The 24,251-nt window shown below is 42.9% G+C and overlaps 3 protein-coding genes, 1 long non-coding RNA gene and 2 other non-coding genes across 8 annotated transcripts; all 6 read left to right on the forward strand.

The window, feature by feature from the left end:
* The first annotated feature begins 154 nt into the window (after nucleotides 1–154).
* Nucleotides 155–210, forward strand: LOC133161616 (U7 small nuclear RNA). Its single transcript, XR_009716099.1, has one exon. It is a non-coding gene; the product is annotated as a U7 small nuclear RNA (small nuclear RNA).
* A 262-nt stretch (nucleotides 211–472) lies between these two features.
* On the forward strand, nucleotides 473–4,722 carry LOC133160546 (gastrula zinc finger protein XlCGF57.1-like). Of its 2 annotated transcripts, XM_061288284.1 has the most exons (3): nucleotides 473–597; nucleotides 2,076–2,185; nucleotides 2,353–4,721. In XM_061288284.1, exons 2-3 carry the CDS (start codon nucleotides 2,083–2,085, stop codon nucleotides 4,209–4,211), a joined length of 1,962 nt encoding a protein of 653 aa, XP_061144268.1. In that variant the 5' UTR covers nucleotides 473–597; nucleotides 2,076–2,082; the 3' UTR covers nucleotides 4,212–4,721. The 2 variants fall into 2 exon arrangements, with proteins under 2 accessions (XP_061144268.1, XP_061144270.1); XM_061288286.1 differs by lacking the exon at nucleotides 2,076–2,185 and having other exon boundaries at nucleotides 491–597; nucleotides 2,353–4,722.
* A 2,132-nt stretch (nucleotides 4,723–6,854) lies between these two features.
* On the forward strand, nucleotides 6,855–11,920 carry LOC133160548 (gastrula zinc finger protein XlCGF17.1-like). Of its 2 annotated transcripts, XM_061288288.1 has the most exons (3): nucleotides 6,855–6,967; nucleotides 9,063–9,172; nucleotides 9,340–11,438. In XM_061288288.1, the coding sequence occupies exons 1-3, from the start codon at nucleotides 6,903–6,905 to the stop codon at nucleotides 10,518–10,520; spliced, it is 1,356 nt and encodes a 451-aa protein (XP_061144272.1). In that variant the 5' UTR covers nucleotides 6,855–6,902; the 3' UTR covers nucleotides 10,521–11,438. The 2 variants fall into 2 exon arrangements, with proteins under 2 accessions (XP_061144272.1, XP_061144273.1); XM_061288289.1 differs by lacking the exon at nucleotides 9,063–9,172 and having other exon boundaries at nucleotides 6,862–6,967; nucleotides 9,340–11,920.
* Nucleotides 11,921–12,066: 146 nt separating this feature from the next.
* LOC133161617 (U7 small nuclear RNA) lies at nucleotides 12,067–12,122 on the forward strand. Its single transcript, XR_009716100.1, has one exon. It is a non-coding gene; the product is annotated as a U7 small nuclear RNA (small nuclear RNA).
* A 539-nt stretch (nucleotides 12,123–12,661) lies between these two features.
* Nucleotides 12,662–14,131, forward strand: LOC133160549 (uncharacterized). The gene is made up of 3 exons (XR_009715922.1): nucleotides 12,662–12,801; nucleotides 12,869–13,855; nucleotides 13,992–14,131. It is a non-coding gene; the product is annotated as an uncharacterized LOC133160549 (long non-coding RNA).
* A 2,063-nt stretch (nucleotides 14,132–16,194) lies between these two features.
* On the forward strand, nucleotides 16,195–24,148 carry lpcat3 (lysophosphatidylcholine acyltransferase 3). The gene is made up of 13 exons (XM_061288287.1): nucleotides 16,195–16,459; nucleotides 17,676–17,783; nucleotides 18,909–19,015; nucleotides 19,417–19,510; nucleotides 19,697–19,734; nucleotides 20,226–20,404; nucleotides 20,481–20,589; nucleotides 20,674–20,760; nucleotides 21,280–21,443; nucleotides 21,548–21,695; nucleotides 21,929–22,084; nucleotides 22,762–22,892; nucleotides 23,042–24,148. The coding sequence occupies exons 1-12, from the start codon at nucleotides 16,375–16,377 to the stop codon at nucleotides 22,879–22,881; spliced, it is 1,395 nt and encodes a 464-aa protein (XP_061144271.1). The 5' UTR covers nucleotides 16,195–16,374; the 3' UTR covers nucleotides 22,882–22,892; nucleotides 23,042–24,148.
* Nucleotides 24,149–24,251: the final 103 nt, after the last annotated feature.

A 24,251-nucleotide genomic window follows, 5' to 3' on the forward strand; every position in this document is an offset into this window, starting at 1 on the left:
TTTATATTGTAGTTATTGCTGATAGCTTTATGCCGTGATTATTTGATATTTTAGGGATCAGGGAAAGAAAAAAAAAAGAACGCTATACGACACCGTGACCAAAACCCATAGATCAACGGGTAGAAAAACAATACCGGCGCCCTAAATTAATTTGGAATGTAAAACTCTTTAGATATTTGTCTAGTAGGTTTCTCTTAAAGAGAAGCCCTCCTAACTCAGTGAAGTCAAATATATCAAGCTAGATATATCTTGGTAAATTAAAGTCTCCAATCGAGTAATAGAAAGACTATTGCTGGAAATTTGTATAGCATTGATGTATATTCCAGTTCATTTAAGTGAGTCGGATCTCTAGAATCAGCTTACTGAAAAGATTCGTTCAAACGAATCGTTCAACGAATATGAACTGAAAAAAGAACGAATCACCTTAGGCTTCGTCCACTCGTTCACTGAAAAGATTCGTCATTTTGAATCAATCGTTCACTCACGAACGGGCACTACAACAGAAGCGTATCGCCTTCCATTCGGCTGCATCAGATAAACACGCAACTGATTTAGTGAACCAGTACCAGCTACACGACAACCGTAACGACGAAAGAGGTAAACTACTACGATGTTCCGAAGTTATCATGTTAGCAACGTAATTTGTAGTACTGCTTGGTTGCAGTACAGAAGTGCAGTCTGCTTTCATTAGCATGGTAGCTACCACAGTGCTAACTTTATGACGTTTAGCTTGATTATCCTCGACGAATGTTAGATCTCAAATGAGCCATCATCACATGCTGGTTCTTGCCTGTACCAAAAGGAGTACTGTACTGTGGAAAATTTCAAAGCCGAGTTCAGGATCCTAACAGCCTGGAGCAGGGGTCACCAACCTTTTTGAAGTTGGGAGCTACTTCAAGGGCACAGAATAATGCAAAGGGCGACCACTTTGATAATACACTTCTGAAATAACAAAGTTACACAGTGTACCTTTAATTTTATATTTTTATTAATGATATTCTATGTGAAGACACTGAACATTAATGTTAGTGGGAAGCCTGGCATTGCATGCTCTTCACCAGTGTACTGTAAACTATTTTTAGAACTGGCCTATGGCCGACTGATGTGGTCGCCGCGGGCGACCTGGTGCACGCGGGCACCGGGTTGGTGACCCCTGGCCTGGAGTATGAAGCTGTTGGTGAGTCTGGTGGTGCGGGAGCGCAGGCTTCTGTACCTCTTCCCAGCGGGCAGTAGATCAAAGAACCAGTGAGCGGGGTGACTCACACCACTCACAATCGTGGTCGCCTTGCGGGTGAGATGGGAGGTGTAAATGTCCTTCAGGGAGGGGAGTGAAGCACCAATAATCCTTCCAGCTTTGCTCACTATGCGCTGCAGGGCTTTCCTGTTCTATTCAGTGCAGCTAACACCACACAGTGATATAGCTGGAGAGGCTGTATTAATATGATGATGATGATAGAACTTTATTCATCCCACAGCGGGGAAATTTACTTGTCACAGCAGCGCATACAAGTGCAAGAATAAAAGTGCCAACCTTTCAAAAAAGGATAAAAACCAGACAAAGACAAGTGCCGCTAGTAGAGACGAAACATAATTTTGATCCGGTGCCATGCATGTTGTAAAGTCTGACAGCAGAGGAAATGAAGGACCTGCCCGTTCCTGTTGGTGTAATAGTCTGCTGGTAAAGGAGCTGCTCAGGGACCGCACAATGTCATGGAGGGGGTGAGAGGTGTTATCCATGATGGATTTCAGCTTGATCAACGTCGTCCTCTCACCCACAACCTCACGTGTGATAGACAGATTAAAAAAGTCCTTGTATAGTTTTGCCCAGTTTCTCTTCAACTGTAACTATGACTATGGTTATTTTAACGGTCCGGCCCACTTGACATCTACCGAGGCCATGTGTGGCCCACAATGTGAAATGAGTTTGACACCCCTGATCTAGCACAACACAAAATACTATTGCGTAAATACGGGATAACCAATATTCAATTACTTTAACGAACAGTTCGCTCGGCGCTGCCAAAAAAACACACCTTTGTTCGCCAAACATCGTTGAACAAGTGTTGTTATTGCAGTGCGGAAATGTCTGCAAGGACCACAGCAAAGTACGTGGAGGAAAAGGAGCGTAGTCGTCGACGACAGGAACATCTTTGGCTGCAGCCTTATGTTGTGTTGCGCAGACTAGGTTAGTACACGTCTAGTTTCTATTATGAATCCTCTTCCAGTGTTTATTTTGAGTCGAATTCTGTTCAAATCACGTGTGATAGGCAGATTGAAAAAGTCCTTGTATAGTTTTGACCAGTTTGTCTTCAACTGTAACTTGAAGTCTTATGTGTTTGCCTTGTTTTGCAGACATCAGTGAAGCTATTCGTCCTAAGCAGATGGACCCAGAGCGCACTCGCATTAAAGAGGAAGATGTGGGCAAAGAGGTCCATCACTTCAATGAACAAATGGAGCAGAAGTTTCTTTGCACCATAAAAGAGGAGGAAGAGCCGGAGCAGCCTTGGAATAAAGAGGAAGGAGAAGACTCCTGCGACATTAAAAAGGAAGAAGAGGAGGATGCCTGGAAGATACCATTGACTGGCGTTCCTGTGAAGAGTTTAGATGAGGGTCAACATGAGGTGAGCAAAGGGGCGGAGCCTCCAAGCTGCAGCTCAAGTCAACAAATGACTAGAGAGGGTGATGGAGACCACTGTGGAGGATCACAAGCAGCTCCACCATCAGATAGTGACGACGTGTCGTCACATGTTCCTGCTGCTGCTGCTGCTTCTGATGATGAGTCTCAAAACAAACACAGGCAATGTTCTCAGGTTGGGAAATGTGCTAATAACAGTGTTTTGAAACAACACATGAAAATGGGCACAAAAAAGAAAAACTTTTCCTGTTCAACTTGTGGCCAAAAATTCAGTCAGAGGGGAGATTTAACTATGCACACAAGAATCCACACTGGTGAGAAACCTTTTTCATGCTCAGTTTGTGGCCAAAAATTCAGTCATAGGGGACATTTAAAAAGGCACACAAGAACCCACATTGGTGAGAAACCTTTTTCATGCTCAGTTTGTAACCAGAAATTCTCAAGGAAGGCATCTCTAACACGTCATACAAGAATCCACACTGGTGAGAACCCTTTTTCATGCTTAGTTTGTGGCCAAATATTCTCTAACAAGAAAACCTTAGTAGGACATACAAGAACCCACACTGGTGAGAAACCTTTTTCATGCTCAGTTTGTGGCCAAAGCTTTTCTAAGAAGGGAAACTTAAAGAGTCATACAAGAATCCACACTGGCGAGAAACCTTTTTCATGCTCAGTTTGTGGACAAAAATTCAGTCAGATGGCACTTTTCAAAGGGCACGCAAGAATCCACACTGGCGAGAAACCTTTTTCATGCTCAGTTTGTGGCCAAAAATTCTCTCAGCAGGGAACCTTAAAAAGGCACACAAGAACCCACACTGGTGAGAAACCTTTTTCCTGCTCCGTTTGTGGCCAAAAATTCTCTCTCATGGTAAGCTTAATCAAGCACACAAGAACCCACACTGGTGAGAAACCTTTTTCATGCTTAGTTTGTGGCCAAATATTCTCTGACAAGAGAACCTTAGTAGTACATACAAGAACCCACACTGGTGAGAAACCTTTTACATGCTCAGTTTGTGGCCAAAAATTCAGTCAGAGGGGACATTTAAAAAGCCACACAAGAACCCACACTGGTGAGAAACCTTTTTCCTGCTCAGTTTGTGGCCATAAATTCAGTCAGAGGGGACATTTAAAAAGCCACACAAGAACCCACACTGGTGAGAAACCTTTTTCATGCTCAGTTTGTGGCCATAAATTCAGTCAGAGGGGACATTTAAAAAGGCACACAACAACCCACACTGGTGAGAAACCTTTTTCATGCTTAGTTTGTGGCCAAATATTCTCTGACAAGAGAACCTTAGTAGGACATACAAGAACCCACACTGGTGAGAAACCTTTTACATGCTCACTTTGTGGCCAAAAATTCAGTCAGAGGGGACAATTAAAACGGCACACAAGAATCCACACCGGTGAGAAACCTTTTTCATGCTCAGTTTGTGGCCAAAAATTCTCTCAGCAGGGAACCTTAAAAAGGCACACAAGAACCCACACTGCTGAGAAACCTTTTTCCTGCTCCGTTTGTGGCCAAAAATTCTCTCTCATGGTAAGCTTAATCAGGCACACAGTAGCCCACACCTAACCCTGTTGAATGCTCAGTCACTTGGCAAAGAGTCACTTGAGAATTCAGAGTGTCTTGGGGAGATGAGCAATGATCCATGACGTTCTCACCTTCTATTTGAGCAGACTCCGTTGATGCATCAATGATAATTCTATTCTAATATGTACCTTTTTAATCGAGATGCTGAACCTCTTTCATTTACTATAGTGAGAAGTTCATATTTTAGTTATAGTACTGAATTTGAAAATATAGTTAACCAGCCTTGGGATGATAATAGTTCTGTATGTGTCATTATACTTTATGTTTATTTTGGTTTTAATTGTTGTTTTTAACTGCAATTAGTTTTAATTAATATTCAGGACAAGTTTTTATTCGTGTCTGTTTAGGGTTTTGTTTTGTTCAGCTTTTCATGTTCATGTGGATCAATAAAATGAAAAAAAAAAGTGTTGGATATCCCACATTTTTCTTCAACAGTTTTGTTTTTTTACTTTGGCTTGCTAGTAACACTTTAAATTGTGCTTGAGATGCATTAAGACATTTCATTAAAGAGTTGTTTACTTCTCAGTACACAGTCTCAACCTCATATGCTGCTTCTTATTTATATTAATTACATTTATAATAGAGTCTTTTAAAATAGGATCCTAATTAAGACGGATGATCTATCAAGTCAAGTTTATTCATATAGCCCTAAATCACAGGTAAGTCTCAAAAGGCTTCACATGTACAAAAAATATTGACAATTCTCGAACACCCCCTAATCTTAAATTCCCAGGAGGGCAAGGGAAAACAAACTAAAAAACTACTGGGGGAAACCTTGAGAAGAGACTACAGATCTGGATCCCTATTCCAGAACGACCAGGCTGCAATGGATCCAGAGAGGGCACATAGAAATTTGTCATTTGTTGTTTTAGTCTCAGTTTCTATTCTTGCAATGTGACGTCCAGAGCTTTGAGGAAATTGTGGCTGGGCAGGACGCAACGGCGTTGTTTCACAGGTCCTCTCAAAGGAAACACAATGTGGCATTATCCAATGAACTTTCATCTATTTGAGTTTTTTTTTTTTTTTAAAACATGCACAAAATGTTTTTCTTACACGTTGTACATTTTTATTCTGGTATCATGCAATGTATATCTCACTAGTAAGCCTAAGTGTGAGCGGGTCAGGTTCGAGCGGGATTGTTTGGGGCTTGGTCCGGGGATGTAGACTCATCGGCACGAGAAACATCTGGTTGCCATTAACAACTGACAAGATATGCACTGTGTAGAGTTGGGGAGGTTGACTGGGGGGTCATAGGTCATCCAACAGCCCTGTGTGCGCGCACCCGAGTGAAGGAAAGCGCGGGGGTATAAGGTTTAGGGCGAGAGTAGACAAAGGGACTCGACATCTTGGCTAGGGCGCGAGACACTTCTCTCTGACATCGGTTGAATAAAATCTTTCCCCAATCAGCCGTGTGTGACTGAAGTTTTCCTTCCCCAAGCCACTCACTTTTTCACCGTTTGTTTGGAAGACCAGCTGACCATCGAAGAGAATTCCCCACACACGTGGTGATTTGTCTTCGTTGCTCCTAAAGGGAAATGTACTTTCGGCAGTTTGCAAACACATTTGATTAAGGCTGCGTTAGACACATATAATCATATCAATATCATTTCTAGTAGTAGTGTGGTCGCTTAATAAGTGGAAAGGAATGTGCAGACTACATGAATTTGTTTTCTTCAAAGTATTGTGGAACAGGATGTCCAGAAAGGGAGGATATCTCAAGGCCGATGGGGAACGCGAAAAACAACTCGTCTTTGTGGTCCAGACATCTGTGCTGAGCAGGGGAAAACCCAAACGAGGAGGAGATGACCATCGACCAATCACCACACAATACTTTGCATGCTTGAATATTCATATTGTGTTTCTTTAAAACTGGGCAACCCGGAGGAATGTGTCGTCTTTCTGGTCACGAAGGCACACGAGTTTTTGTGTTAAGGACCCAAGGCCCAGGCGCCTGTATTAGCTTGCTTTGTCAGGATTAAACAATTGGTAAATTCGGTCTGATTGATCTACTGGTCTTCTCTTTGACAGAACGAACTGGCAAAATTGTTAGGTGCGCCAGTGTGTGGATTAGAACATAGCAATTCTTGTGTTAAGTGTTGATCACAATTTGGAGTCAGATCAATAGCTAGAATCCGTATCCTAACACTCCGCTGGTCTCTAAAAAACACTTGGTAGAAGGTGGCCGGCTCAGAGAAGGTAAGCTCCAATGACACGCGGCTGATTGGGAAAATATTTTATTCAACCGATGTCAGAATGAAGTTCCTCCAAATATAAGGTGTTAGATGCTTGCTCCTTTCTGCCAGGCATGGCATTTTTTATACCTGGCGAGACTCATGATCTCATCGCTTTGAATAACAGCTGCGGTTTGTGTCTCAGTATTCTTGTTGTTTCGTCGTCCCTACAAGGCCATCTACCACTAACCTCGTACGTGCTCTAGTCACACTGATAAAACTTAAACTGACATTTGATCACAATTTGCTGTAAAGTTGATTTATTTTACTAGATGTGAAAACGAGTGGGCTGTACCTGTGCAAAGTACAGGTAATTACGTGAGTGTAGTTCGCCTCCAACTTTGCTGGGCAACAACATAGAAACGTCCCACGGTCTTCCGCTAGAGGGCGTCCGGGTCTCAAATAACATCATCATCACGTGGTAGAAAGTAAATCGACGACAATGGTTGAAACTTATGTGGGGGAATCGTTAACCTTTGCTACACTACAACCGCAACGAGGAAAGAGGTAAGTTACGTCTGTGGACCTCAGTTATCATGTTAGCACCGTTATTCCTAGAACTGCTTGGCTGCAATTGTTGCGTTTGTTCAAGATGTCCGTTGTTTAGCAAGGAAAACAAAGATGTCGATGTTGGTTCTTTATTTGCAAAATCTTGGGTTGTTCTACGACGGTCAGTGCACAATGCAGTCCAGCAGATGAAACAATAGCTTCATAGTTCGACGCAGGTATTCTCCCGATTTTAAATCTCAATGCCTTCATGTACTCTACCAGATGGTAACGTTAGCTTAAACAGGTCCGATCTGTCGTTTCGTGTATTAGGTCCGTTTAAGTTCACGTTGTAAACAAAAGTTTAAGTTGACATCTGTTGCGGGTTATTTGAGATGTCCGTCGTTGAGCAAGCAAAACAAATCTGTGGAGTTACACTTGGTTCTTTATTGGCAAGATCTTGGCGTGCTTAATGGCGGTCACTACAGCAGATGAAACAACGACCCCCACTATCCGGGCAGGAAAGCAAAAGGATGTCCTTTTTTCTATCTATCTATCTATCTATCTATCTATCTATCTATCTATCTATCTATCTATCTATCTATCTATCTATCTATCTATCTATCTATCTATCTATCTATCTATCTATCTATCTATCTATCTATCTATCTATCTTTTTGAAAACAAATGCATCTATTAACAGCATTAAATATATATATATTTCACCAAAAAACTACTATCAGTGATTCTCATTAAATATGACACTGTTATTAAGAATAACAGTTTCCATCACTTCAGCGGCTGCGGGTCAGATTTATGAAAGATGTTTATCTTATGAGGTGAAATCACATAAAAAGGCAAACATTCTGACCAAATACATCATCTTGAAGAATCAGTGAAAGAAAACATCTAAATAAAGAAATCAAAACAAAAACACGGTGACGGATATCTGAAAATTAGAGCAGAGCTTTTACTCCAGACTATGATGCACTAAAAGGGAGACCAACAACACTGTTCCCCCTGAAAATGGAGGAGTCTCTCCAGTTTGTTGTAAAAAAAAAAAAGCTGACGGGTCTGTACTACTGAGTATGTACATGCACTTGTGAGCTTTCTGACACAGCTTTCGGGAGTAAATGCACAGGCGGGCGTTCCCCCGTATACTGGGGAAACGCAGTCATTGCAGGGAAAATGACCCCAAAAATGTTTAATAACACAATTTATTCAGGTTTGACGGGCCGGATTAAACGCCCTCGTGGGCTCCATGTGGCCCGCAGGCTGTAGTTTGCTCACGTCTGGTCTAACCTAACAGAACATGTACACATGGGTGTTGCTCTCTCTTCACATTCAATGATTTGATCATGATTTATGCCTCCTATTTTTATTTTGTTAGGAATTCCCTAGGTACATAGGCGTTGTGGAACAATGCAACTAGACTGTCTTTTGCTAAGTTTATTTTCTTTCCAAACAATCTAGCTACTCGATAGCGGTGTCAAACATACGGCCTGCGGGCCATAGGTTCGATCAGGCCGGCGTTCGATCAGGCCCATAATTTAAAAGTGAAAAAATGCATAAAAGTCATAGGATTAACAGCCAATTTTAACGGAGTCAAGTAATTTATTGCATTTTCCGTTGCAATTGACATCACAGATGTGGCACAGCTGGCCTTATTTATTCGTGGAGTTGAGAAGACATTGACTGTTACTGAACAGTTGATGCCAATGATGGACACCACAACAGATGAAGACATTTGTCTAAGGAAATCTGAGGTGTTTCATGAAATGTTTTGAAAAAGGAATGTTCATTCCATTTCAACATTTTCCTAATGTTCTTGTGCTTCTTTACACCGAAAAAAGGAAAGGCGTAATGTTTTGGTTATTTATTGCAGACTATGGTTATTTTAACGGTCCGGCCCACTTGACATCTACCGAGGCCATGTGTGGCCCACAATGTGAAATGAGTTTGACACCCCTGATCTAACCCAACCCAACACAAAATACTATTGCGTAAATACGGAATAACCTATATTCAATTACTTTAGCGAATAGCTCGCTTGCCGCTGCCAAAACAAAAACACCTTTGTTCGCCAAACATCGTTGAACAAGTGTTGTTATTGCAGTGCGGAAATGTCTGCAAGGACCACAGCAAAGTACGTGGAGGAAAAGGAACGTAGTCGTCGACGACAGGAACATCTTTGGCTGCAGCCTTATGTTGTGTTGCGCAGAGCAGGTTAGTACACGTCTAGTTTCTATTATGAATCCTCTTCCAGTGTTTATTTTGAGTCGAATTCTGTTCAAATCACGTGTGATAGGCAGATTGAAAAAGTCCTTGTATAGTTTTGACCAGTTTGTCTTCAACTGTAACTTGAAGTCTTATGTGTTTGCCTTGTTTTGCAGACATCAGTGAAGCTATTCGTCCTAAGCAGATGGACCCAGAGCGCACTCGCATTAAAGAGGAAGATGTGGCCAAAGAGGTCCATCACTTCAATGAACAAATGGAGCAGAAGTTTCTTTGCACCATAAAAGAGGAGGAAGAGCCGGAGCAGCCTTGGAATAAAGAGGAAGGAGAAGACTCCTGCGACATTAAAAAGGAAGAAGAGGAGGATGCCTGGAAGATACCATTGACTGGCGTTCCTGTGAAGAGTTTAGATGAGGGTCAACATGAGGTGAGCAAAGGGGCGGAGCCTCCAAGCTGCAGCTCAAGTCAACAAATGACTAGAGAGGGTGATGGAGACCACTGTGGAGGATCACAAGCAGCTCCACCATCAGATAGTGATGACGTGTCGTCACATGTTCCTGCTGCTGCTTCTGATGATGAGTCTCAAAACAAACACAGGCAATGTTCTCAGGTTGGGAAATGTGCTAATAATAGTGTTTTGAAACAACACATGAAAATGGGCACAAAAAAGAAAAACTTTTCCTGTTCAACTTGTGGCCAAAAATTCAGTCAGAGGGGAGATTTAACTATGCACACAAGAATCCACACTGGCGAGAAACCTTTTTCATGCTCAGTTTGTGGCCAAATATTCTCTCGTAAATTTATCTTAAAAACGCACACAAGAATCCACACTGGTGAGAAATCTTTTTCCTGCTCAGTTTGTGGCCAAAGATTCGCTCAGCAGGGAACCTTAAGAAAACATACAAGAACCCACACTTGTGAGAAACCTTTTTCATGCTCGGTTTGTGGCAGAAAATTCTCTCGTCAGGATACCTTAAAAACGCACACAAGAATCCATACTGGGGAGAAGTCTTTTTCCTGCTCACTTTGTGGCCAAAGATTTTCAGCGAAGAGAAACTTAAAAAAACATACAAGAATCCACACTGGTGAGAAACCTTTTTCATGCTCACTTTGTGGCCAAAGATTTTCAGTGAAGGAAAACTTAAAAAAACATACAAGAACCCACACTGGTGAGAAACCTTTTTCATGCTCACTTTGTGGCCAAAAATTCTCTCGTCAGGAAACCTTAAAAAAACATACAAGAACCCACACTGGTGAGAAACCTTTTTCCTGCTCAGTTTGTGGCCGAAAATTCGTTCTCAGGTTAAGCTTAATCAGGCACACAGTAGCCCACACCTAACCCTGTGGCCTGCTCAGTCACTTGGCAAAGAGTCTCTATTGAAAATTCTGAGTGTCTTGGGGAGATGAGCAAAGATCCATGACGTTCTCACCTTCTATTTGAGGAGACTCTGAGTTGATGCATCGATGATAATTCTATTCTAGTATGTACCTTTTGATTGAGATGCTGAACTCCTTTCCTTTACTACAGTGAGAAGTTCATATTTTCGTTTTAGTACTGTTTTTAATGTTTTGGTTGCCCTGGTTACAGAGGCGTTGCTACACTAAAGGGAGGGGAGATAGTGTCTGTAGCAACGCTGATTAGCTAAGGAATGTGGTGTGAATTAGCACTTCATTGTCATGGCTGACAGGGATCAAAAGACATCCCTGCCGTTAAAGAGGAAGAACCTAAACAAAAGGAAATGTAAAATATAAAGACAAGGCCTCCAGGTCAAGGCTTCACTTAAATTATTCCAACAATACTTGATGTTTATTTTGGTTTTAGTTGTGGTTTTAATTGCAATTAGTTTTAATTCATATTCAGCGCAAGTTGCTTCGTTTTTTTAGTGTCTGGGGAGGGTTTTGTTTTGTTCAGCTGTTCATGTTCATGTGGATCAATAAAATGAAGAAAAAAAAATAGGGTTGGACATCCCCCATTTTTCTTTAACTGTTTTTGTTGTTGTTGTTACTTTACCTTGCTAATAACACTTTAAATTGTTCTTGAGATGCCTTAAGACATTTTATCAAAGAGTTGTTTACTTCACAGTATTCTTATTGGAGTCTCAAACTCATATGCTGCTACTTGACCTTTTGGCTAAGATCATGTGTAGTATCTGTTCTGTCAATGTTTTGGCTAGGAAGGCGATCGCCTCTACTGAGTCGCAAGTTCTCAGCCTGAAGTGGCAGTGAACTTGGCTCACTTTGTGGAGGAAATAGTGACTTAGTAGGTATTGTGTTATAAATAACCTCATAATTTTGTTACAGAATCTACTGTGGTAAATTACTATAATTTACTTTTGTGTCATTTAATAGTTGTTTAGTTTTATTCAAGTGTTTCTTTCCTTTTGTGTTTCTTTTCCTTTTGTGGTGCTTCCGCTATGGCGGCTCCCCATGCCCATGATAGTTTTGGGAGAAAACCGAGAAAGTCCCATCTCTGTGGGGAAACTGATCATCTCTACAGAAATTGTCCAAAGTATTTTGCCAACAAACTGAAGGCCGGTAGAGAAATGACACAGGTGAAGGAAAATGAAGCGAACAAACATTTTGGAAATTCAAATTTTCCTCCAAGCTCTGTGATTGGTGGAGAGGAAACGTAGTGATGTGCATTCTTATTCTTAAGTGAACTGAATATTTAGAATCAGTTGTCTCAAAAGATTTGTTCAAACGAATTGTTCACTGAAAAGATTTGTTCTTTTGAACGATTTGTTCACTCACGAGCCAACACTATTGCGTCGTGAATATTTCATTTTTTAGGGAACAGGGGGAAAAAAAGAACGCTATACGACACCGTGACCAAAACTAATAGAGCGACCGATATAAATACAAAGCCGGTCCCTTGAGATTATACGGAATGTAAAACTCTTTAGATATTTGTCTAGCAGGTTTCTCTTAAAGAGAAATCTCCTTACTTTGTGAAATCAAATATACATCGGCGGACCAGTCGTTATTGATTAGTATCTTTGATCGAGTTGATGATAAAAGCGGATTGCTTATGTTTACGTATAATGTACCCAGTGTAGTTCTCGTTTCTATCCAAACGGAGGCACACTTGCTCTGTTTAACGTTTTTTTTTTGTTTTGGAGTATTTTGTTCTTTGGAAAAAAAAAATTAAAAACCATCGTGGTGATCCCTCGAAAAAACCAAGCACATGACAAAGCATTATATTTGAATACGCTACCGTGAAAAATCATTAATTTAAGGGACTGCTCGTTAATATTCGTAGACGCGCTGCACTATTGGTTGGGAGCGATGGACTCTTTTTCTTCATCCAATCAGATCCTGCTGTCCTGATGCATATTAAAAATTACGTGCTCCGACGTTGCCCCAACTGGTTCGCTAACTCGACTTCATTGACTTCATTGAGAGGTAGAAAGCAGAGGGAAGAATCCCTTGTCAGCTCCTTCACTTCCCGGACGTTGAAGGGATGCTACCAAGCATCACCTTTCAGACTTTAAACACTGCGTCAATACTTCGCTTGAAACTTTCCTCTGACTGGGCTGTGATACATGATTCGGGTAGGCGGTTCCAGCTATTAACTACACGGGTAGAGAGAGTGGCGTCACCATGGATGCGTAACCTCCTCGGTTTGTATAGCTTCAAACTGTGACCACGTGTCGATGTATCATTATTTAAGATGAAATACTCCCTCAGGTCTTCACCAAGTTCGCCTCGGAGAATGCGCCGGGTATATATCAGATCTCCTCGGTGACGACGGTAGGCCAGAGAGAAGAGATTCAGCTGTTCCAGTCGATCTTCGTAGGAAAGCTGGTGAAGTTTTGCAACTGTTTTCGTACCGCGACGTTGAACTCGCTCCAGCATATCGGATTCGTACTTGGTCAATGGGAATACTGCAGGCAGTCCGTACTCAAGAATGGGACGCACGTGAGAGATAAACAGGGGTCTGAAAATCGCAGGAGTCATACGGGCAAAAGACCGTCTGATGGATCCAAACATCCTGGTGGCAGCGGTGACCTTCTTCGTGGTGTCAAGACTAGTCTTTAGGTCTGACGACACTATGACACCAAGGTCCTTCTCACTTGTGGTGTTTTTAAGGAGATATCCTCCAATATGGTACGCCCCGAGTGGATTCTGAGTTCCCATGGAGAGCACTGAACATTTGGCATGGTTTATTGGAAGCAGCCATTTTTCCGTCCAACTTTGGAGCCTATCTAACACGTCTTGGAAACGGTCAGCATCCTCGACGCTAGTAACTTCAGCCCAAAGTTTTAAATCATCCGCGTACAGTAAACACTCAATGTTCAGTTCTTTCGGGAGATCGTTGACATAGAGCTTGAAGAGTTCGGGTCCAAGGACCGATCCTTGTGGCACTCCACTAGACATAAGCACAGGCGCTGAGTATGCGTCGTTGACTTTCACTCGCATATAACGTCCTTCCAGAAAGTCAGCAATCCAGGATAAGATCTTCCCAGTTACACCAACCCTTTGGAGTTTAAGCAGGAGACGCATGTGAGGTACTCTGTCAAAGGCTTTGCTAAAGTCCACGAAAATGACATCAAGGCATTTACCAGCGTCGACGGCAGCTACCCACTTCTCTCTGGCTACTAAGAGATTCGATACACAGGAACGTCCTTCCTGGAAACCATGCTGAGCAGCAGTTAGCACGTCAAGCTCGTTCAGGTGATTTTGTAGAGCCCGCTTTAGTAGTTTTTCCATGACCTTACAAACGATCGAGGTCAGACATATGGGTCTGTAATTTGTCGGATCATGGCGAGCTCCTCCCTTGAATATTGGTTTGACTGTGCCGATTTTCCAGTCGACAGGTAGACGTCCGGTTTCCAAGGAAAGCTGGAGTATGTGTCGGACGGGTTCTGCAATATGCTCGACAATAGTTCTGAGGAAAGCTGGGTGCATCTCATCTGGCCCAGGAGAGGAGTCCGGCCGTAACTCCAGAAGTGCTTTCATAACATTTTCTCGCTCAAATACAAGATGGTGGAAGCCTGAGTCAGGAACAGGAATATGGGAATCCAGGATCTGCGGCTCGACGGTATACACAGAGGCGTATTGTGAGCCGAGTGATTCAGCTTTTTCGGCATCCTGGAGAAGGAGATCCTCAGAACCCGGGGAACGAAGGGGAGGTATGCCGCTTCCTGCCTTGGTCCTTCTCTTCAAATAAGCGAACAGGAGCTTTGGGGAAGTCTTGGATGTCTCCGCCAGACGCAGTTCATATTCGGTTCGTTTTTTCCGCTTCATTTGTGTGCACCGATTTCGAACTATTTTGTAGCGATCATAGTCCACGGGAGATTGAGACAGTTTGAATCGATCCCATAGTTTACGACGACTTTTCAGCAAGAGTCTTAGTTCACCATCAAACCAAGGAGGACCTTTGGTGAAGGTTCGTTTCCGAGAAATTGGCACATGCTCCTCCACAAGAAGTTCAAGTTTGGAACGAAACAGGGTCCAGGCATCTTCGAGTTCGAGATGAGACGGAATACTCCAGTCTGTTTGAGCAGCAGCTTCCTGAAGAGTGGGTTGATTTGTACGCCAATAATTTCGACGAGGTCTACCAGAATCGTTAATTGATGCACAACCGCTCCAGTGAAAGGAAATTGTACAGTGATCACTTCTCCCGATTGGCAGCGAACATTGCAATTTGTCGATGTCAGTTGGGGACGCTGTTAAAACAAGATCCAGGATGTTTGAGGTTTGACCAGGAAACATACGGGTTGGAGACATGACATGCTGGGTCAAATTGCAGTCGAGGATTGTATCAAGCAGTTGGGCATCGAAAGTTCCTTGATCTAGGTTACAGTGGAGGCTGTCCCATTCAATAGCGGGCGCATTAAAGTCACCGACAATCAGACAGTCTCTGCCTCTCCCGTGACATCGAAGTTGATCTAGTAGCTCAAGCTCGGTTCCTTGAGCAGACGGGCTTCTATAGATGACGCCAACTGTAACTGATTTGCGCCCATTGTTGACGCGGCACCATAGGGTTTCAATTCCGTTGTCAGCATCGCAGTTGGTTACTATCGAGTGGACACGAAGTTCCGCCTTCCAGTAAAGGATGACACCGCCACCAGTTCGGTGTTCGGGACGATCGGACCGGGTTAGGAGGTAACCTGGAAGCTGGATCTCAGAATCAGCGATCTCTGGGGTTAACCACGTTTCCGTGAAAGCAAGCAGGTCAGGATGTTGTTCCTCTACAAGGAGTTCAATGTCATCTAGTTTATTACGAATGCTTCTAACGTTGGCCGTGATCACCCTTAATCCCAAAGGCGATGTTAATGCTTCGGGATAAAGGTAATCGGTCTCCAGGTCTCTCTGGTCCTCTTCTGAACAACGCGAAAATCCACAATGCGTAGATCAGTTTCACCGGCTGCACGGCGAGTACGAAGTTCAGTGACTGCATCTTTCATTTTGATTCGATCCTCCGGCGATAGGTCACGCAGCACATAGAACTTTTCACCTTTCAGGCGAAAGGTTCTTTTGAGAACGCGGCGGCATTCCGCTTCGTTGTTAAGTACGAGTTTCAGCGGGCGCGTTTTTGAGCAGTCCTCCGATTTGCGTCCAAGCCTGTAAGCTGAGATAACGTGTATCCCTTCTTCACCTTCGTCAAACATGAGTGACACCATACGTTGGAGAAATGTTTGATCGTCAACAATTCTCTCGGCCGAAGATTCTTTCAAAGATTCCGGGGCATTCACAATTATCAAACATCTTTCACGAGGTGGAATAGACGGGTTGGCTCTGCAGTTTTCGGCTGCCTGATGCTTGGAGTTTTCAGTCACCTGTTTTTGTAGCGCTGAGAGTTTGTCTAAGACAGTTTGCATCTGAGAGCTGACATTCGGAGCTTTTGGTTTGTGTTTCTTGTTCCGTACAGGAATAAAATCATCTTCTTCTTCTTCTTCTTCTTCTTCTTCTTCTTCTTCTTCTTTGGGCGCGTCGGGATCTGGGCTTGCAGCAACAGCGGCGTAGGTTGCCTTTGGAGCAGGCTGTTCGACGCCGTCGGAGCAGGCTGTTCGACGCCGTCGAAGGAGGGCAGAATTGTTCATTTTTGAGAGCTCGGAGGGGGCCGAACCACAGCGGGTTCCCACGCAACGTCGTTTACTTTGTCTGCGCGTGTCATGAGCGCTACGAATCAGTAGAGTTCAGTAAGTGACCCGTCGCGAAGGGAAGGGACGTTTCCGCCCACAGTAAAGATGGCGGCTCCCTGGCTGGAGAATCTATCCGAGTCTTTGGGTTCTTCTGAGCCTGCGGTTCGCTTAATACTATCAATTTTAATCGGTAAGTTTTTCATTTGACAAATTCGGGTCATCACCAACCCTGGTTGAGACTGCATCTTGGTTTTGCTTTTTTGCAACGAGCGTGTTGTTACGTTGAACTGATATCATCATAATGTCTTCCACGGGTTGTTGTGACAGATTTAATCTGAGTTTACCTGTAGAAACTGCCCTGCTTTGTTAAATATTGTGCTTGTCTACAAACCACGCCTTTCAAATATAAAACCCGTCAAAATATCTGAAAGGCTTATCAATTTATTTGGCTCTCAATATTAAGACAACGATGCTAACGGTCAAACTACTTTTGAGCAGCGATTAATGTATCATCTCGTCGTCATTTTAGGGCCAACGTTAAATTTCAAACGAAGTGGTCGAAACAACAGTCTCGTCGTGTGTAAGACTCCAATTAACCAGTTTATAAGGTTTAAATATACATCGTACAATTCTAATTTCAGCATTAACGTCCAGCTGACATAAACTAGTGTGCAGGCATGTCAATAAGTGTAAATGTTCTGTGTTTTCTTCTGAACTTTGCCCTGACACACGTCGAGTCAACTTGCATGCTCTAAATCTGATAGTCTGCATGTTCCCTGTCCGTGTGTGTTGCTTAATGGTTCTTGCATAATCTAGTAGTCCGAAGGAAAACACCCTACAGCATTCCCTTTTCCAGGCCAACATAGAAAAACGTCAATTTTATCGGTTATAATTCAAGTTTGTTTTGGGCCTTCTGTAGGTCAAAGCAGGTCACTGCTGACATACACCACTGACCTCATGGCAGTGAACAGTGAGGAGCGAGTTTAGAAAACAGGAGTCACACACGTGGGAAACATTTAACTCGCGTTATGTGCTTCCAAATTGCAAATATTTCACTGTTACCTTACCCCACCCGTGCAAAACTCTACATAAGAAGAGCTAGACTGTTTTGTCTAGTTTTAAAAGCTTCCAGCTTCTTTATATATTTATGTTCTGATACACAATTGATACAAAAGTGTCATCAGGGTCTTATCAAGTAAGTGAGAGAAAATATTGGCCGAGTTTTAAGACACGTGAAACTATATTTAGCTCACCTTTGTGCTCATTTACACACTGGATCTCTTTTTTTCGTTTCTGCCTGACCTTTACGTTTGAAGATCGTTCCCTTTAAATAGAAAATGAACTCAACTTGTATTGGACCTCATGAAACTGTCATTTAATTTGCTCCCACTGATTGTGACCCACAGGATATCCTTTTGCACTGATCTACCGGAATCTCTTGTTCCACCAGCCCGCCACCATTATCCACCTGTTCCACACGTTCTCTGGACTGGCCCTTGCCACGTTTAACTTTGGTGAGATGAAAAGTGGGCGCAGGGTGACGTTTGTTTTTTTAAATAGAACAAATCTGTCTTGAAAACAGAAAAGTAGTGTACAAGTGAAAGGACACTCACCATTACCATTTCTTTCTTCTTATGACAAACAGGCGGTTTCTCTCTTTTAACCGGAAGGTCAGGCACTGTTTACATACTACACTAGCACAGCTCGCAAAGCTGAGCTCAAGCTTGTGGCCTCAGAAGCTGGACGTGGTCAGGTGACACTCTAAAGTCAACCACTGAGTCTTTAAAGTGTTATGTTCCTGGAGGTTGAGAGGAATAGCCCAGAGGTTGCTTCTTCTTCAGTAGATTTTCCAATCCGTTTCTCATTCCTTTCTTCACCGCGCTCATGAGAGCATCTATTTACCCCCCCCCTTTTTTTTTTTTTTTTCTTTGCATGTGAGATTTGGGATTAACATTTCCGCCGGCCAATTTTGCCGGTTCTCCTCACCACCCAAGGCCAGCCGTGTGCATTTGTCTCATTTGCATGCAAAGCATCCTCGCCTGAGTGCCACTTGAAAGGTTTTCCAACAAATTCCGTTATTTATGGAGAAAAACACCTCAGGCTGCCATTTGTGGATAAACACGTGAGAGAGGGGAATCCGACAAAAGCAAAAAAAAAAAAATGTCTCCGTGCAACTCGATGTAATAGAATAAATCATTCTGATCTATTTGCTACTGTTGATATTTCTTTTTTTCCAATTAGCTCAGAGAAAAGTCAGTCGAACCTTCCAAACTTCTACTTTGTTACCGCTGCGTTGTCACAATACTTTCCCGTTTCAATCTAACGGCCAGACATTTCCTCTTTGCTAACCACAATGCCTTTCTGTGACGTCATTACAGCAAAAAAGAAGTGGGGGGGGGGGAAAAACCCCTCCATTGACTGATTCACTAGCGTTAACATTACATTGATCCGCTTTCTCTTTCTTCTCCTTTTATTTTTTTGGCGGCTGCACTTTGGATCTCACAGCAGGTCTGTTTCTTAATCTCTCCTTGTGTAAGACCTGAAAGCTCAATCATGCGTGTCCACCGAGAAGCTCCTCATCTTGTAGAAGTCAGCAAAAGGCACCCAATCGAGCAGGTCCAATCTTTTTGCTCCGACAGGTTCCCAGATCTATCACTCTGCGGTATGCGTCCTGGTGCAGTTCCTAATGCTGCGGCTGATGGGAAGGACGGTGACGGCCATCTTGAGCAGCTTCAGCTTTCAAATGGTGAGCCGTCCTCATGCGACCTGGGCTTTTTTTTTGGTCTTTTCTAATATACCGTATTATTTGCTATTCACTACCTTTCTACGTGATGAAACAATTAAAAGGTGTCACAAGACTTTTGATTTTCAAGAGCGAAAGTCCTCATTTTGTTCCTTATTGTTTCCCCGCTTCTTGCTTTCCACCATTAGCATCGCTATCGGCTGTTAATGAGTAACCCGTTTTACTTACTTTCCGTGTCGACATTTTAATTGAGCCATTGTGAATTTACATATTTGCGAAATCCAGAGTTTTCAATACGTGCAAATATTTATTTTTTTTCCTCCTCTGATTTTCTTGCGCCGTTTTGTTTCCGAACAGGGCATGCTTTTGTAACTCCTTTTTGTTTGGAATCTATTTGCCTGCAGTTGTACCTGCTGTCGGGCTATTACTTCACGGCCACGGAGGAGTACGACATCAAGTGGACCATGCCTCACTGTGTCCTCACACTCAAACTCATCGGTAACCACCTCGGGCCATGGCGCCGCCGTTGCGCTTTTCTGTTTTACGACCACCGTCTATCAGCGCTTTATCACAGCCATTAACCGCTTGCGCACGCCGCGAGGCCTCGCTAAAGGTCACAATTTCATTCATTAGTCACCCTAACACGGATCCTTAACGCCCCTTTTCACGCTTTTCTGATTTCAGGTTTGGCATTTGATTACTATGACGGCGGGAAAGAACCAGTGAGTCAGTTGACGTCGTCGCTTTTCCTTCTGCTTTTCGTTTGTCTTCTCCACGTGCGCTCGCTGGCCGCTGCACTTGCTACACCTGCACGAGTCATCCGTTGAGCCGCGAGGTTAACAAATGCCAGGTTTTGGCGATACGGATAAATAAGACCATGATTGAATTTGGAAACTTTGTCCACTGCTGATGTGACCGATAAGTTACACAACTTAATTGAACGTTCAAAAATCTCATTAATAATTTGTTTGCATAAGTGTGCACACCCTCCCATTTACCGCTCTTATAGTGGCTCATTATGGATTGTACAGGTGTACCTATTGTGGTGACCAGCTAGTGTCATTCACTGGCTGAAATTTGATAGCAATGACATTGCTCTGGATGACTTGCTGTCTTAGTTTTTTTACTCTGAATGCGGCTTTCATGCAGCCACGTTTCGATCGCTCAACCCCCACCACCACCATCGCCATCAAAATGTTTGTCTAACATCCAGGCGGAGCTGAGCACGCAGCAGAAGAGCGACGCCCTGCCAAGCGTGCCCTCGCTGCTGGAGGTTCTTGGCTTCTCTTACTTCTACGGCGGCTTCCTAGTGGGGCCGCAGTTCACGCTGCGCAGTTACCAGAAGCTGGTGGCTGGGGAGCTCAGCGACTGCCCGGGAAAACCTCCAAACAGGTGGAGCAGTTGTCCCGAAGGCTCGCTTGAGATTTTTGCGTTCGCCGCACCTCCTCATGTTTCATCCCTCTTCTAGCGTGCTACCAGCTGTGAAGAGATTCTCTCTGGGCTTCCTTTTTCTGGTCCTATTTGCAATTTTTAGTCCGCATTTCCAAGAAAGCTATTTCCTGACAGATGAGTATGATGTGAGTTTGAGCATTTCAATTCCTGGACAAGCTTTGGTTTGGTTTTGCCTCGAGTCTCGTGTCACTTTTGTGTTTTCTCCGCAGACTCGTCCATTCTGGTTTCGCTGCATATTCATTTTGATGTGGGCTAAAATCATGTTGTATAAATATGTCACCTGCTGGCTCATAGCCGTAAGTATTAACCACCATCTGCACGATTACAATCGTTTTTTTTTTTTGTTTTTAAATAGGGGAGTTGTATCAAAAACTTGCCATTACAAATTTAAATCAGGTATAATTAATGCAAACATTTTGAAAAAAACTTTTTTTTTTTTAATGGCTTACCTTTGAAAAGAATCCTGCTTCACATTGTGGCCAAAGGTAGAATCCAGGTTGGTTATTGCCCCCATTGATGCTGTAAATAATAAATCCTTATGGCAGATAACGAAACTTTAGCCCAGTTAGCAGCAGTCGTTTTGAATCCAACCGGAACTCACTTGCTGCTCTTCCTGGTGTACGTACTTATATGATACACTAACTAATTTATAATATAATTGTTAAATCAATACTTCCTTTCCACTATCTACAAAAGTTGAACATGATTATGACATAGATTATGATTTTGATCTGATCAAATCAGTTTTGTCTTGATTTGAGATAAGGCTTTGTGCTGGGATATGATTTGCGCTGATGATGATGAGACGTTGGCAGGAGGGTGTGTGCATCCTGACCGGGCTGGGCTATAACGGCGTGAGGGACGGCGAGCCCCAGTGGGACGCTTGCGCCAACATGAAGGTGTGGCTCTTTGAGACCACGCCTCTCTTCGGGGGAACCATCGCTTCTTTCAACATCAACACGAACGCCTGGGCTGCCAGGTCAGCGCGACGCCCAGTACAGAAAAGTCAATTATGTAACACAGCCGATAGATAAAAGAAAGATTAACCCTTTTTTTTTTTCTCCCCCCCCTTATCTTTTCCAGGCATGTGTTTAAACGGCTGAAGTTTTTGGGCAACAAGACCCTCTCCCATGTGTCCACTCTGCTATTCCTGACCATATGGCACGGTCTCCACTCGGGATACCTGATGTGCTTCTCCTTGGAGTACATCATCATCACCGTCGAGCGACAGGTAGAAAATATTTTCCGGACCTTTCAAGTCATCATTCGCGTTTGCCTCATTTCAACCCGCACAGCCTTTTAATGAAGAGACTTCTGGTTCTAGCATATTGATCCAATGTTAAACACGCCTATTATTAAATATTGACTCTGGTCTTAATTTGGCAGCGGCCCACTTTAAGATGAGACAAAGTCATCGCTGGCTCGTGTGACGTGTGCAATTGTGTGTCCTTGTGTGTGTGACAGTACCAGGCGTTGGTGAGGGACAGTCCCCTGCTGACAAATTTGGCCAACGGGCCACTTTTTCCACTCCTCTACGTCATCCAGCAATTTGTTCACTGGCTCTTCATGGGCTACGCGCTGGTGCCCTTCTGCATCTTCACCTACGATAAATGGCTCAAGGTGCGTTGCAAACACGCAGGAAGTTGATTTTGAGTTGCCGCCAAAAGTGTAGTCTCGTTTGTTTATTTGAGTATTTAGGCCACACAGAAACAAATACACACTACGAGAGTAAAATCGGACTGTTAAAAGAATAAAGATGCATGTTTTCAAGATCAAAGCTGTTCACCTAGCAGCTTCCGAGGAGCGGCTATTAAAAATACACCCGACCTACATAATATAAGAGTTAAGGTTTGTTCAACAGTAGTCATATTCTGTCAGAAATGTATTCTGGCGTTACAGTCGCTAATAGGAAAAAAAGGTTCCCCCGCTCCTGCTTTCAAAGGTGCACTTAGTGCGCCTGTCATAATGCCTTCATTATAAAATTAGGCAGGACGGTTGAGCGGCGAACTCGAGATGGTGAATTTGTATGGGTCCTTCTGGGACTTATTTGTGAAAATGTAGGACGGAAATAGCTTGATGAGACTTTCAAACCACGTTTTGAGTATTAGCAGAGGAAATGGAGCGGTTGCCGTGGGGATCGTAGGCAGGGGATGAAGATGACACTTGACTTAGGTGAAAGAAGGTGATTTAAAAAAAAAACAAAAAAAAAAAACAGTTCCACTGCATATAAATGTTTTGTCATGAGCAGTCCCAATTTGTCCACCATGGTGACGGCTGTCTTTGCTTCTGTGTTGCAGGTGTACTTCTCTGTGTACTTTTGCGGGCACGTTTTCTACCTGGTCGCCTTTCTAATCGTGCCATACCTGCGGAAGGCGCTGGTGCCCAAGAAAGAACGCAGTCCGCTAAAGCAGGACTAAACAACTGCACGGTAGGCAGACGTTGTACAACTCGATGTCTACTGTGTTTTTGAAACTCCCGAATAATAGCCGTTGTTGCACAAAGTATGCAAACCTGTCTGAGAATTCTACTTGAAATGGAAAAAAAAAATGTTCAAGGGTGTCTCTGTTTCCTTTGCAGGTCGAAAATATCCACGGAAGGGAACTGTGATTTTCAAAAGGAGCGGGAAAGAAAATATTTTAAGGCCTTTAAGTATATATATCTAATATATACAGATGTTCATGTGAAAATAAATCTCTATATATTTTTGAGTAAAAAGTAAGGAAGCTTTTATAAACATTTTTGGAGAAATGTTTACCGACCATTGTGCCACACGGGCGAACTGGGGAGCCTGTCAGTCGGCCGCTTCCGGTATGATTTTTTTTTTTTTTTATAAATCCTCTGAGATAAATAATTTGCACTCTGCAGTCACGGGTTTGGAGCCTAAACTTGGCCCCTAATATTATTATTATTATTTAATTTTTTGTCTTGATTCTTAGATTTTCTGTCTCCAAACAACAGAAGCAGCGGCAAAGCTTCACATGAGGTGGAAGCGAGGTGTCAATGCACTTTTTGGAATGTAACGATAAAGCACTCTTGCCGCGCGCTTGTAAAAACAAACAGTTGAGACGACGACGGCTGCTGATTTGATTCGAGGGGTGCACTCACTTTTATGAGCTGCTGTACAGACACAACCGACTCAACATGGCCTTGTCTTCATGAATGTTTCTACTGTTCCATTTGCTTGAAAAAAGAGACTTAATTTTTATAATGGAAATGTTTTGTAGTTTGTAATAAGGAAATGACTCTTCCCACCTGCTCCACCTGTTTATTCTTTGACGTCATTGTTGCCACTCCCTTCAGTTGTGTTGTTTTGTACAGTAAATGAAAAGGTGCAGTCGTGTTATGAGTTTAAGTCTCCTCCACTTGATGGAACATTTATCCCATCGTGAAGCAGCTGCTGAGGAACATTGTGTGCTTCACCTGTGCTGCCTCAGCTGGTGATGCATCTCACCGTCATCATCATCTCACCTTGCAGGGACTGCCTGTAGTAACTGCCTGTCAAATTTTACACAACCCCCGTGACCATGAATAATGGCTATTTCAAGGATCTTTGTTTTATTTTATGCCTTATTCCTACCAAATGTACAAAAACCTTTAAAAAATTAGGAAGGAACCAATGGGGAACGTGATTTTTTTAAAACAATTTTCTAACACTGAATTAAAAAAAAGTGCTGCATTTCAAAACTGAAATGGTCCTGTTGCTTTATTCTAATAAGTATGACGTCATTGTTTAAAACCGTGTGTGTCATGGAAATGTATTGATGAGATTAAATGCACATTTTTTTTA

The sequence above is a fragment of the Syngnathus typhle genome, linkage group LG10 (genome assembly GCF_033458585.1).
Source record: "Syngnathus typhle isolate RoL2023-S1 ecotype Sweden linkage group LG10, RoL_Styp_1.0, whole genome shotgun sequence".
Classification (NCBI taxonomy): Eukaryota; Metazoa; Chordata; class Actinopteri; order Syngnathiformes; family Syngnathidae; genus Syngnathus; species Syngnathus typhle.

Excerpts from the sequence above, each read along its gene's own strand:
- LOC133160546 (XM_061288284.1), top strand. The coding sequence starts at position 2,083 with ATGTCTGCAAGGACCACAGCAAAGTACGTGGAGGAAAAGGAGCGTAGT. Across the intron at positions 2,186-2,352 it reads TGTTGTGTTGCGCAGACTAG|ACATCAGTGAAGCTATTCGT; the intron begins GTTAGTACACGT and ends CTTGTTTTGCAG.
- LOC133160548 (XM_061288288.1), top strand. The coding sequence starts at position 6,903 with ATGGTTGAAACTTATGTGGGGGAATCGTTAACCTTTGCTACACTACAA. Across the intron at positions 6,968-9,062 it reads CAACCGCAACGAGGAAAGAG|TGCGGAAATGTCTGCAAGGA; the intron begins GTAAGTTACGTC and ends TTGTTATTGCAG. Across the intron at positions 9,173-9,339 it reads TGTTGTGTTGCGCAGAGCAG|ACATCAGTGAAGCTATTCGT; the intron begins GTTAGTACACGT and ends CTTGTTTTGCAG.
- lpcat3 (XM_061288287.1), top strand. The coding sequence starts at position 16,375 with ATGGCGGCTCCCTGGCTGGAGAATCTATCCGAGTCTTTGGGTTCTTCT. Across the intron at positions 19,735-20,225 it reads ATGACGGCGGGAAAGAACCA|GCGGAGCTGAGCACGCAGCA; the intron begins GTGAGTCAGTTG and ends TCTAACATCCAG. Across the intron at positions 21,696-21,928 it reads TCATCACCGTCGAGCGACAG|TACCAGGCGTTGGTGAGGGA; the intron begins GTAGAAAATATT and ends TGTGTGTGACAG.